Consider the following 14,005-nt stretch of genomic DNA (forward strand, 5'->3'; position numbering starts at 1 on the left):
AAAATTTACAGAGATAGTAACAAACGAAGGTGTTTTAAAAAGGATAAGAGAGAAGAGAACACTTTTAGCCAGCATCTTCCGTAGGAAGGCCAATTGAATTGGACACATCTTGCGAAGAAATTGTCTTCTTTATACCGCCATAGAAGAAAAGATGGAAGCAAAGCGAGGAGTAAGAAGAAGAAGAACACAACTGATAGATAATTTGAAAAATAGAAGAAAATATTGGGAGTTAAAAGAGGAAGCTGAAGATCGATAAACATGGAAGAAACATTTCCAGGCATAAACCTAAAATAAAATTAAAGAAAAGATAGAAAGAAACACACATTGGTTCCGGGACCTGCCAAAAAGCAGAATATTTAATAGTAATAATAATAATAATAATAATAATAATAATAATAATAATAATAATAATACGCAACTCATTTTCTGTACTCAATTTTGAGGAAAACATATTTGCACTGTATATTATAAAATAATTGTTACAGTGAAACTTCTCAAAGGGCGGACACCGATGGGACATGGTTATTTGTCCGTTAGTGAGAAGTGACAGAAATTTAAACTACTCAGCTATGTAGCTGATTCAGTATACAGCAAAACACTAGTTATAATGTAGGGTAATGTAGGGTAATATCGACATACTGTAGTTAGTGTTCGAACTGCCAGGGGAAATCCCGATCTGTGGAGAAAATAAGTAGGCCCTATTTCTGGAGGATATGTTTATATGAGAGTGTACTGAAACATATAATGCTTGTATGATAATTTTCTTCTTAAGTAGGGCTACAAGACATACCTCTATAAAAGTTCCTTAATTCGTTTATTGACTGTGCTAAAAGTAGAAGTAATCCAATAAGAAGATATATTATTATTAAAAATTTAGCGAAGTTAAGGTTTCGTAGCTTTGCTGCTGTACCACTTTCATACATGAGTCTCAACGACTTTTAGGTACATAATGTTGTTGTCCTATTTATTACTTAATCTTTAGTTTGTCAATTTTGGTTGGCACATCTTGACCAAATTTCATAATGAAACAATATTCACAATAAGAAAATTTTGGTAAAACAAAACTTTAAAATACGATCAATCAAAGATAGGATTACGTTCAGGAGAGAATCATCGATACTCAGAAAAAAAATCTTACAATTCTTGGTCATTCTATTGCACTTGAAGCTTTTCATGTACACGATCATTTCTGGATAAAGCAGATTTTTACATCAAAGAGAAATATGCCTTTATTCTGACATCACTATAAGCGGGCTGGTCAACCCAAGAGTAGCACTTAAGTTCAATTATAAATCTGAACTAATATCTAAATTTCCATAGACTATATTTTTATAGAGATATGCATTATATTCATTTCTGAGTGATGTATACTGGATATATGTATTTAATTTATTCATTATTATAGAGTCTCTTGGGTGATGATGGAGTTTTCTTATACCCAACACATCCAACGGCTGCGCCATTCCATATCGAGCCGATGATGAAACCGTTTAATTTTGCATATTGTGCTATTTTCAATGTGCTTGGATTCCCATGTACTCACTGCCCAATGGGACTTAATAGGGAAGGTTTACCAATTGGTATTCAGGTAAGAATTTCATACTTTTATTATTATTATTATTATTATTATTATTATTATTATTATTATTATTAGTAGTAGTAGTAGTAGTAGTAGTAGTAGTAGTAGTAGTAGTAGTAGTAGTAGTAGTAGTAGTAGTAAGTATTACGCCTGTTGGCAGATTCTGGAACTAATAGAACTTTTTTAAAAAAAAGTTTCTTCAACGTTTCTTGATCTTCAGCTTCCTCTTGTTTTAAACTCCCAGTACTTTTGAAATAATCGATTAATTGTGTTCTTCCTTCTAGTCCTCCATTTTCTTTCATATTTCTCTCCATCTTCCTACGAAGGATATTGATTAAAATCACCTCTTCTCTCCTGTCCGTTTTACAACATCTCCGGTTGTTACTCTTTCCGTCCATTTTCTCTTCTTAATCTTCCTCCAACACCACACTTCGAATCTCTCTGAATATTTCTACTGTAACTTCCGTAGTCTTCAAGTCTTCGAACCATACACTCAATACTCCTTACATAGCATTTGACCAGCTTTTTCCTTAGTCCACTGTTAAGCCTGCTAGTTAGGAGTTCTTTTTTATGTTGAATGACTTTTTGGCTGTGGCAATTCCTGACCTAGTATAGTATCTGTCATCAAAAGTCTTCTCAGACATTTGATATCATTGACCTCTACTCTGATCTGTCTAATAAAGGCATATTTCCACGGGATATTTTTATGACTTTCAAGTTTTCGATGTTGATTCCGATTCCATCTTGTTTCTCAGTATCAACCATTCTATCCCTCATCTTCTGTAGTCCTTTTTCAGTTCTAGCTAAAGTAGCTGCAATTGCCTATCTCACTTTGTTAATGGTCTGCCCTCCAATCTTGAAATCTTCTACTTTCATCAGCGTTTGCTTCAGTAAGCATTCACCGTAAACGTTGAATAATTGAGGTGATATACAATATCCTTGGCTGAATTCTCTCCCAATCTCCACACCATTGATTTCTCCTTGATTCAGACGCAACTTCATTCTTTGTTCTGTGTACAGGTTGCGAATAAATTAACGATGTTTCCAGTTTACCCCGATTTCTTTAAGTATATTCAGAAGTTTGGTCCTACTGTCCAGGTCAAAAGCTTTCGCCAATAGATGAAGCACAAGCACAACTACTTTTTTGCATCAAGAACACGTTGTGATATTATTCTTATGAACCTAGTAGCATCTCTGGTGCCTCTTCCTTTCCGAAATCCAAATTGATCTTCCTCCAACAGGTATCCTATCTTACTTCCAATATGCATGCAATAACATTCCCAGTGCAGGAAATAAGACTAATGCTTCTATGATCATGCACTTTTTGATTGCATTTTCTTAGATAATGCAACCATCGTAACATTTGGCTATTCTCTACTCAGGTACATCTTGTTGGTAAATAAGTTTCACTGTATTGTCTCCTAATCCTTTGAGAAAATCTGTTGTTGTGTCATGTGGCCTTCCTCCTTCACGGGTGTTTGATGGCTTGTGCTACTTTACTTTTCAATACTTTTAGGGTTCTAATTTTTTGTTCACTTGTTTTTCTCTGCTTAGATCGCAATATCTCTTGAGCGGTTCTTCTAATCATATAGATCTTTTAAGTATTTCTCCCATATCCTACAAGTTCTTTGATAATCAGTGACTACATGACCTTGTTGATCTACGATTCCAAACGTACATACACTATTGTTAACTTTCGCTCCCAATTCCTTAGCGTTTCCAATTCCCGGAGCCCAGGAATAATGTTTCTGGGCATTACCAGCATGTATGCTATGGCCCAAGAAGATGTCACGTATGAAAGATACCTCCTCGGCGATTATACTACCCGGGAGAGTGGGGAAGGAAGGAAACGAATTGGGTCTTTATGTTAGGTACTATCCTAGTATTTGACTGGTGTGAATGAGTAAAAACCTTACACAGGATTATAGAGATGTTCTCAGGATATCAGCCAGGTGAAGTCCGACGATGGAGCCAAACGCAGGATGGCTGACCTGAAAAGGATTTTTACATCTTTTCGATCGAGTGTTTCCATCGGAAATGAAACTCGGGACCGCGCACCTTCCTCCCAATTCCTGCGGTTTCTGATACATCAGATGATATTTGCCGCGCTGTTGAAGTTTCATTATTTCTTCATATATCTCTTCCATGTACTCCTCTCTGGTTCTGTCATTCTCTCTTCTCAGTTCATTATTCAGCCTTCTGTATTATGTCTTTATGCCCTTCTGTCCATATATTCCTTCTTCATATCAGTTTCCTAAGTGCTCTTTCCATTTTGCCAATATTGTTTTTGAATGTACCTAGCAAAATATGCTTAATCCCCCCCCCCCTTAGTTATTTTCTACGCTGCCTACCTATAGTCTATTGCACAAATTTTTTTTCTGTCTTTTCTTTCACATTACTGTCCATTCTTCTTTGTCGTTCTAAATTCCATTTTCGATTTATCCTTCATTTTCCTTGGTTGACTTTAACCAGGTTTAACTGGGTTTAATCAGGGTTAACCAGACTTATATCATTTGCCCAAAATAAATAAAGCCACTTACGACGGACATGATATAGAATATATGTACTATGAGAAGCTTTATGACATAGAAACAAAGTCCAGCAGTAAAAGAGTAACGCCTCATTTAACTTCGTCTCACATCAACCCGCGAGCTTTTCAAAAAATGAGAGTGAAGTTAGCCGTGCAGCTCCTCAGTAATTCGGTTGCCACGGGCTTAGAATTTTATCGAGAACTTGGTGTTTACGGGTTTGAAGGTAGCGAAGGGACACAACTATTTACGCGCGACTTGAACAACCTGTTCGATGCAATGAATGCAAAATTGCCAGTAGAGTGAATTCAGAGAAACGACAGGAAACATTTAATTTTAAAGTCTTTTTGTGAAATTCTGGAAAGTAATGAAAACACATTTGGATCGAAACAGACTTTGGAGTCACTTCGTGTGACAATCAAAAGCACTCTCGACTTGTCAGAATCTCTCTGGGAAGCAGGATACAAATACATCTTAACCGCAAAACTGAATCAAGATCCTGCGGAAAGGCACTTTGGACTTATCCGAGGTTTAAGCAGTGATGATCATCCTACTTCTATCGACTTCCTTCAGTTACATTTACTTCAGTCAATATACGTGCCAGTTAAAGGTGTGCTTTCCTCTGCAGCCAACTGTGTAGATGAAGTTGACGAAAGACTCACTTCCTTTACAAAACAAATGCGATCTCTGGCTCGAGCAGAAGTCACTAAAAGTAAGACCATCAAGGAGAGTGTGGAGAGCAAAATAAAAGACACTATCACGTTGACAGATTTAGAGGATGAGTTAAATCCTCTTGATCTGTCAGTGGAAATACAACGAGAGCAAATGAAACGAGAGCAACACGTGAAACTTCTGTCCAAATTGCGAGACTTTGGCGGCAATGAACAAAAATATCTGAAGTACCCTTCTCTTGCCTTTTTCAATACCATAAAACAGGTTGATTTGGCAGTAGAAAATAAAATACAAAAAGAGAACGCACTATGGGGGAATATATTTTCAGACTGTATAGACATGTTGTACGAACTCCCAGCAAACAGAAATTTAGGATGTTCCGAAGACCATGTGCTCCTGTATTTGCCTAAACTGGTTTTTCACTACATAAAGTGCCGTTTCATTTTTCATGCCAAGCAGATTTCAAAGGAATTGAGGTCAAAATCCAGTGCACAAAGCGCGAGGAAATTAATGAAAGTAGCTTCCCATTAAAGGTAAATTTACTATTTTAACGCATGTTTTTGCTCCTTTAAAAAAAAAAAAAAATCTTTAAGTTGAATTTTCTGTTTAATGACAGTGTTCAAATTAACGGGGGATGACGGGAAAATCATCCTCTTGTAAAATTCTATAACCGGCTCGTATCACAGAAATAATATTTAATACCTGGCAGGGATGAGCATTTCCCTCTTATATATACCGAAAATACACACACATCTCCCATCACTCGGAAGATTAATTCGAACACTGTTTCTTGATTAGTGTTTGTTCAAATATTTTTCATGTGTATTATGCTATTAGCGTTCTTTACATTGGACATTGTTGTTGTTCCGAGAAAAAGTTCAGACTAAACGGAGCTAGCGCCGCTGTGCAGAGGAAACATAGTACTACAATAGTTCCTCCACTTATTGTTTAAGACGCCCTGGCCCAGTCAAGCAGAGGCACAGGGCAAGCTAGAAACAGTTAATAATGTAACCAGGCTTTGTGCCGTATATATCCATTCGAGCCTCTTCCATGTTGTGATCGTGACACATTTTCTTTTTCCTCTGTTCGAGTGAACAAGAGGCGCACAACGCATTTGCAAAGGACAGTTGACCTTACCACATTAACCAGTGTTGGGTTGCAAGAACATCGCTGATCAGTCAAGGTCAAGCAGATCGAAAATCGTGGATTCCGAGTACGGTTATGACCAGGGGCAGATCCAGGACCGACTTCTGGGGGGGGAGGGTTGTCATACTGCTACTTTTAAGGGCTCCAAACTTTGGAATGGGTTTTATTTATATATATAAAATAAGAAAGTTTCCTCTTCTGGGGGGGGGAAACAATCGCCCCGATCGCCCCCCTTGGATCCGCCCCTGGTTAAGAGAAATTTATATAAATAAAATTCACTTGAATTCTTAAAAACCGATGTGGTTCTGTTTGGAATAAAGACATATGTATATTTATGACGTGAACAAGATTTTCCTTGTTTTAGCTTAGCTGCAATCGAGTAAATAGTTATATACATTTTTCATAAAAATATTTGTTGGCCTAATAAAAGCATGTATTTAGCTTGTTCAGTGCACAAAGAAGTCAAGTCCATTTTAGGTCATTTTGGGCATATTTCATTTTTAAGATCTCTATCCGAAACTCTTTTCAAACATTAAAAGATTCATGTCCATGTATTGTAAATAACCCTTATAATGTAAGAAACAGTATTAACTTGTCAATGTACTTAAGCGCACCACACATTCTTTCTTTTTCTTACCAGTTTCTTAATTGGATTTAATTCCCTTGTGCTCTGAATGTCCCATTTATTACATTAACGTGATCTTTCAATGTGAGTAATTCATAATTTCATATTTGTATTAAGTGCATTTTCGAATTCAGCTCTGTGTATTGATGTTAGTTAAACAAATTTAACAAACAGAATGAAACATAAATAAATAAATAAATAATATGTGGTAAGAGAGGGAAGCCAAACATGATTTACAGTACGTTTCGTAAAATTGCTTTTCTGGTATATACTGAATTTCTCTGCTTTTATTAATCTCTTTGCAGGTTGTTGGAAATGGGTATATGGATCATTTGACATTAGCAGTCGCTTCAGAAATTGAGAAAGCATTCGGTGGATGGGTCCCTCCACAGCAACGCCGTGAAGAATTCCTCTGAAAAAAGAGACAACATTGTAGTGTATGAACTAACTTATTAAAGCACGTCTGAGGAATATGTCATTTTTATTAGCTATCAGTATTGTTTCGTTTACGCATATTTATTTCATGTATCTAGATTCTGTTATTTGAGTTCCTAGGCAAGCATAAATAAAGTGACGAAGTTGTTGCTTGTAATTATTTTTTCTATGTATATATCGAGATGTTGACATTGATGTTTTCGCTAAATTTATTTAAATGTACTTAAGGCTAGCTATACACTATGAAATAAGGCCTAGGAAATATCTGAGGATTTATCTTCGGAAAAATGTTACGACATATCTCGCAGGAAATCCTAACTTTTTGTACCATACACGTGAAGAGTTTTCCTGTCTAACGAATGATGTTGCGAGATGTTGATCCATAGTTATTGCGGTAAAACAAAAGGGCCTACAGGTGAGCAAGCAATTGGTAGTGTGGGAATAGTATTAACAACACTATTAATTATGGCGGCTGGCGGAAAGACAACAAATTTGTTTTCATTTTCTCTCATCTGATGTCGCTTAAATCGAAATCTTACGAATTTTCTTTCCAAAATAAAGAGTGCTCTAAACAAGAGAAAACTCATAGTATCGTCAGAACATAGGAAATGGCATGCGATCTGATGCCATACACGTTGAGATTTTGACTCTAGGAAAAATCGTAGGATATTTTCTAGGATTTATCTCATAGTGTATGGCAGACCTAAGTTATGGTGTCATTTGAAAAAACTGTTTTCCTGCCCTCTATACCATACGACGAAAGAGTTGCAAGTCAACGAAGTCTGCCGTCTTACTAGCAGTGCACTACGTTAAATGGTTGAAGAGACACGATTGTTCAGTGGTAGAGCGCTCAGGTTGATGCAAGGAGTACCTGGTTCGATCCTAGGCATGTGTTTGGGATGGGTAATATCGTGTCCATAGGTTTTCTCTATGAAGCATTATAATGCCCAGTAACAAAACGACCGTCATACAATGTCAAAAGACATTTCCCCTCCCCACTAACAGCAAATCTTATACCTTGATAAATACACTCATGTGAATTGCCAGAACATCCTTTGTTGCACGGTACGGGCAGTTGTACGAAGTACCGCTTCCCCCGCTATTGGTAGTCTAGTTTGAGAGCCTGAGTGTGCCATTGAATGCGATCCTGAGCCTACCATTCAATCACTGGCGAATCTTGAGCAGATCTAGATTTTCAAATTAAATACTGGGACACCCTATGAAAATTTAAGCTGAAAACCGAGGCACCTGAAAATGTACAGTATAGTTATACTTATGCACTTGCTTTTTTCCTGAAATATCATAATTAATTTAGGTCAACATTCACCAAAGATAGCTAATAAAAGCGTACTTATTAAACGAATTATTTAACTTGTTTTAGAGAGTAACTGGGACATTTGTAGTTTTAAATATTTTTTTCGGGAATTGGAGGCATGATGAAAATCCGGGACTGTTCCAGCTAAACCGGAACTCCTGGGAGCCATACTTAAGGGAAAACATATGTAAAAATTAACCCTTTATCACTGAAATCTGAGGGAAGAAAACTTACGTAATGTACAGATTCTTGTATGCAAAAGTCATTATTTAGGCGTGTTTTCTTCTTAATCTTGTAGGAATAAAAATTTAATCATGTACTGATGTCACTTCCCTCAAGGCTTACCATTTAGTTGTAGTTCCCTTCCACAGAACTCTGCAGATGATGTCACCCCAAAGGTTGGCAACACTGCTGTCCAGTCGGCGAGCCTAAGAAGCGGTTATTTGGCGGCTATACTCGGCAAGCAGCGGGAGAGACTCGTTCACTTCGAACTCGACGGTGGCTGGAGCAGGCAGGAACTGGGAATCCGACGGCAGAGGAGCAAGTAGTGAGCTCCTAGTCAAGAAAGAAGAATAGGAAAACACGTGCTACATGGCAGAAGAACTATCATAAGTATCACAGTTTATCGGAACAGTGGACGAATATTTTGGACATATTTAGCTAAATATTTTCGCAGTGTAAAATACTTTAAATTGTATACTGAAATATTGAGGCTCTCAGTCTAATAAATATTGTGATTTCAATTTGGTTGTTTTCGATCATCCACCTGGGTAATAGTCACATATCATTAGCTGTAACTTTTCTTGCATGTGTTTTATCTACGTTTTTGAGTGAGTAACGAGGAAGCGTATTCCTGCTGTTAGCTATCTTGGCCGACAACGGTGAAATTTTCACTTGTTGTGAGGGTTTGTTGGTCCCCGGATCATTTAATTTCGAATATTACTTCATAATTCTTTTAATTAAATGACCCGGCACCCATAAAGTACAATTTTTGGACGATTTCTCTCTGTTTCCTTGACAATTGTTGTTTACTTTTTCAGCATAAATTCGCCTTGCAATTACATTTAGAAGTGCATTAATTAAATAAACAACAAGAATATGAGCTAAGATCAAATTAAATTTTCGAAAATAAGTATCTTCTGATTTTCATGATTTTACTATTTCAAATACTTGTTATTTAACACATTCATTTTTTACCAAGGCTAAATTCGATGAACAAAATTAAAGTTTAAACTTCTATACATTATTCTTTATTTTAAAGTTGTATTATTTTCTAGTCGGGTCGTTTCTTTACGAATTCTGCAGAATTTGGCTACAGATTGAAAATAAGGGGGAGTTTGGGTAAACTCTCAAAACGTAACCAAATTAAAATTAAGCCATTGTTTGTAGCACAAAATATAATCAAGCGAAATGTAACCAAAGGAAGCAACAAATAAAACATAAATTAAACCAAACAGACAATTTTCTATGTTTTTGTAGCAAAGATTATGTCTTGAAACTGATCGCAGATCTAATAGATATTTATATAAATAGATCTAGATATAGACAAAGAGAGACTGAATAATTATTTTTAGCGACTTTTCACCTAAAATTGGAGTAATTTCATCTCCCATTTAGCTACTTTTTGTGTCAACTCTCTGGTAACATTGCCCACAACCTGCCAATAAGCAGAATACTTAATAATAAGTTCTTTGCCCTATTGTACTAAGTCTAGTATTTTCACTCATCTCGACTTTGTTTTCTAATATTTATTCAATCTTCCCATGATTTAAGTTAAACATTTCTTCTAATTCAGGAAGAATTATAGCACTTGGCTGAATTATTTGTGGCTGAATGTGTGCGCAATCATTATTAATGCGTTTTCTACATAAATAATTAAGTAGGCGCAAAGATATTCTTGGGCCATGTTGATCTATTTTTTTTAACTTTCGAGCGACGATAGGAGAGAAGAAAGTACAGTGATTGTAAAATATATATTGAGCTGTCAATGGATTTACATGTTTCATGGCTTCTACATGCCGAAAAAGTAGTTTTCGGATGTTTGTTCGTCCGTTCCAATGTAAATACAATGTTCATACTCCAGAGGCCGTATCATTCAAATTTTAAACTTAAAATATCCGCACCAAATTTTAAATTTAAAAAATCGGCCTCAAATTTTAAACTTAAAATAATCCGCATCATAGTTTAAACAAAATATCCGCACCAAATTTTAAACTTAAAGTATCAGCGAAAAATGTCAAACAATATATCTGCACCAAACTTTAAATTTAAAATATCTGCACCTAATTTTAAACTTAAAATGTCCGCACCAACCTTTAAACTTAAAATATCCGCACCAAGTTTTAAACTTAAAATATTCGCACCAAATTTTAAACTTAAAATATCCGCACGAAATTTTAAATTTAATTTTTTTATAAAATTGTCCAGGAGGTTTTCGAATTTTCTTCCAACACGCAAAGTTAAGGAATTTACTGAAGGATGAAAATAAAAAATTGCGAGTTTCCCGAAACGGCTCTAAATATTTTGTTTAGATTTCACATATTAACATTCCTATAAAAGTGGGATATAAATCGTTTCTCTGAGATAAATCCAAGAAGGAATAGTTTACTCATGGGAATGAGTTCTTTTCGGACATTTTTTTTCAAAAGCGACTCAGGCAATTTTCTTCATATTTCATAAATAAATGTTTTATTAAAAATCTGATCATATAGCATAACTCATTAGTCCTGAAAAAGTCTACAAGGGATAGTTCACTCTTGGGATGAGGTTATCTTCGGATGATTTTTTCAGACACCTGAGGCAATTTTCTTCATATTTCATAAATAAATGCTTCATTAATATTCTGACAATATGACAAAATGTATTTCTTCTAAAAATATCCATAAGGGTTAGTTTATTCTTCCGAACAATTTGCTGAAAAATGACTGAGGCGATCTGTTCATATTTCATAAATAATTATTTCAACAATTACCCTATAATATTCCGTAAATCACTTCTGATGAAAATATCCGTAAGTGGTAGTTTACTTTTCTAGATAAGTTTTCTTTGCACAAAATTTCCCGGAAACGCATTATAATTTTGTCCGTATTTCAGTAATAAAGTAACTGCAACAATTAAATTACGCATAAAATTACGGTTTTGGAACTTGATTGGGGTTTAACGTCCCTTTCAACAGTGAGACTATATGAGATGTGGACTTACAGCCTAATGTGGTTCTCATATAGCGTCGCTGCTGAAAAGGAAGTTAAATCTCAATCAAATCCAATAATATTATTTAATTTCAGAAATTCTAGCGAGAAAGTTTAGTTCGGTGACCCGTACATTTTATTTATTTTTTTTAAGGACACGAGATTACAATAAAAGTTCTTTGAACTAAAACAAAAGTTACAAAACTACGAATAACTTCAGTTGTTTTGTAAGGCGTATATTTAATATTGTTAGCTGTTATTGAAAGAATTCTTTCAACGTTTTCATTTCCTGAATGCTGACTCATGGTCATAACTTTAGATGTTTGCTTGCTTACATCAACTTGTCAGCTCTACTCTTCAAAAATTAAGAAGTCAACTTATCACACTTTCTCCCATAAAAAATCACTTAAGTAGGTCTATATCGAAGTTACATGTGGTAGGTTAAGAGTCAGGCGCGTACCCAGAATTTTTTATTGCGAGGTGCCCATGCTTTCAGGAGGGGTGAGGTTCAATACTACCAGTCACTACATCTCTGTAGTATTGAACGTGTATTATTCTATATGCGAAAAGACGAAAAGTAATTGTAAACTAGTTCCACCTATATATATATATATATATATATATATATATATATATATATATATATATATATATAATTAGAATGTTCCAAGAGCAGAACTTATTTTTTCTTATTAACATCTACAGGTTTTGTGCCAATTCTTCTATGTCCTTTATTATTATACTCTTTAAACAATTCTTGTAATATATCTATCCATTTATAATTTCCTCTGAAACGTTCTACGATATGATGTTTTACGAAGACACGTACTGAAAATGGGGGACACAAATTGAAAAAAAAAAAATCAAAATATTATCTCTGTATAACTTATGGTTCCCGAAATATGGCTCCTTAAACTTTTTTGGCCAATATTTCGGGAACAGTAAGAGTGACGCGAAAAATTCCATCACCCCTTTAGATAGTTTTTGATGCTGTATCGAATGGAGGGTTCAAAATTGAAAAAAAAATCGCTAATAATAGACACACACACACACAATGTTTTTTTAAAAATAGCACTTCGTCAGATTATTATATTTTTATGATCTACATGTTAATTGAAACTTACATCACACTTAGAGGAAGTTCGGGTATTATGGAATAGTAGGATAATATGGAATACCTCATTATCTCGTGTGTGATGTGTTGCTTCCAAGCGGAGAGGAAAGAAACTACTACTTCACGTCCCCATGATGCTCTCCAGTCAGTCTCCTTGTGATTGTGACATTCGTTCTGTTGGTAGACGTGAAAATCTGATTTGTTATTCATGAAAACTTTTACAGGTAAGTGTTTTACAACCTGTATTTTCCTACTGAAATGTAATAGAACAACAATTTTTGTTTACTATGACATTGGATATAAAGAGTGGTTGTTTGATAAGCGCCATTATCCTACACGCCTTCGAATGCGTTTAACAGCTCTTTCGTTTCGTTTCCAAGATGGCGTGGAGGGCAATATGGAATACTTGGAAGAAAGGCATGGTACTCCGTATTCCGTATGGTATTCCGATTACAAAAATATCTGTCGGTATTGGGCAATTGAAATACATTTACGATGACAACAATACTAAGCGAATTTTATTTTATTACAGCAAAGTTTCTGATGATATAAGGGGTGAGCTTAGGTCCAGCGTTCATCATGTTTAATGTGAGCACACAATGACTGTACCGGTCCTGAAGCAGAGTATTATATTTGTGACTTTTACGTTTAATGTGAGCACACAATGACTGTACCGGTCCTGAAGCAGAGTATTATATTTGTGACTTTTACAAGTAATCACATTCAGTTCTGGCTTGGTATTAAGAATTTTCATATATTGTCACTGTATTCACTGTATGTTCAACAGAAAACTCATTTCTTTTCTATACAGCATTTGTATTCCATATTACCCGACTATTTCATATTACCCTCCAAAGTGGTTTCTTTACAAATTATAAATTTTGCCCACCCCTGTAACAAAAGTTCTTTATCAAGATACGCATAAATAAGGCCAAATATGTAAGGTGTATACTTGTTTTCCTTTTTGTTTCAATGTGCAATTATTAACTGAGTTACAAGCGAAACAAACATGGTATTTCATAATACCCGAACTTCTTCTATTACCCAGCGCTAGCAATTAGAAATGAAATGAAATGTTTCAGTTTAACGTCCCACAAGTATGATTTTTAGGCTAAGGGAAATAATGATTAAGGTAAGTGAATGATGATGGAAGACTTGGTGGAATGAGAAAGTAACAGGAAACAGAAGTATCCCGTATCTTGAGAAAACATGTTGTTCACCACAAATTTACTTGGCCGGGGTTTGAACCAGGTACTGCTAACAATTAGGAACCCTACACTATCGCAAACGTCGACAAAAAGCCAAATTTTCGATGCTATTACAACATTAATAACACAAGTGAGAGGGATTGTCAATGCATATTAGAAATGCCTTACGTTAGTGTCGAACAGTATGACCATAAT

At 35.3% G+C, this 14,005-nt stretch overlaps 1 protein-coding gene across 2 annotated transcripts in view; it reads left to right on the forward strand.

Moving 5' to 3' along the window:
* The window catches only part of LOC145662994 (fatty-acid amide hydrolase 2-like), a 93,502-nt gene extending 86,360 nt beyond the window's left edge, over nucleotides 1-7,142 (forward strand). For both annotated transcript variants that reach the window (XM_081729102.1, XM_081729103.1), the window contains 2 exons: nucleotides 1,406-1,588; nucleotides 6,856-7,142. In XM_081729102.1, the coding sequence (XP_081585228.1) occupies nucleotides 1,406-1,588; nucleotides 6,856-6,966 (294 nt within the window). In that variant the 3' untranslated portion in view covers nucleotides 6,967-7,142. The remainder of the gene's footprint in view (nucleotides 1-1,405; nucleotides 1,589-6,855) is intronic.
* Nucleotides 7,143-14,005: the final 6,863 nt, after the last annotated feature.

This window comes from Thermobia domestica, chromosome 10 (assembly GCF_964235325.1).
Source record: "Thermobia domestica chromosome 10, izTheDome1.hap1.1, whole genome shotgun sequence".
NCBI classification, from domain to species: domain Eukaryota; kingdom Metazoa; phylum Arthropoda; class Insecta; order Zygentoma; family Lepismatidae; genus Thermobia; species Thermobia domestica.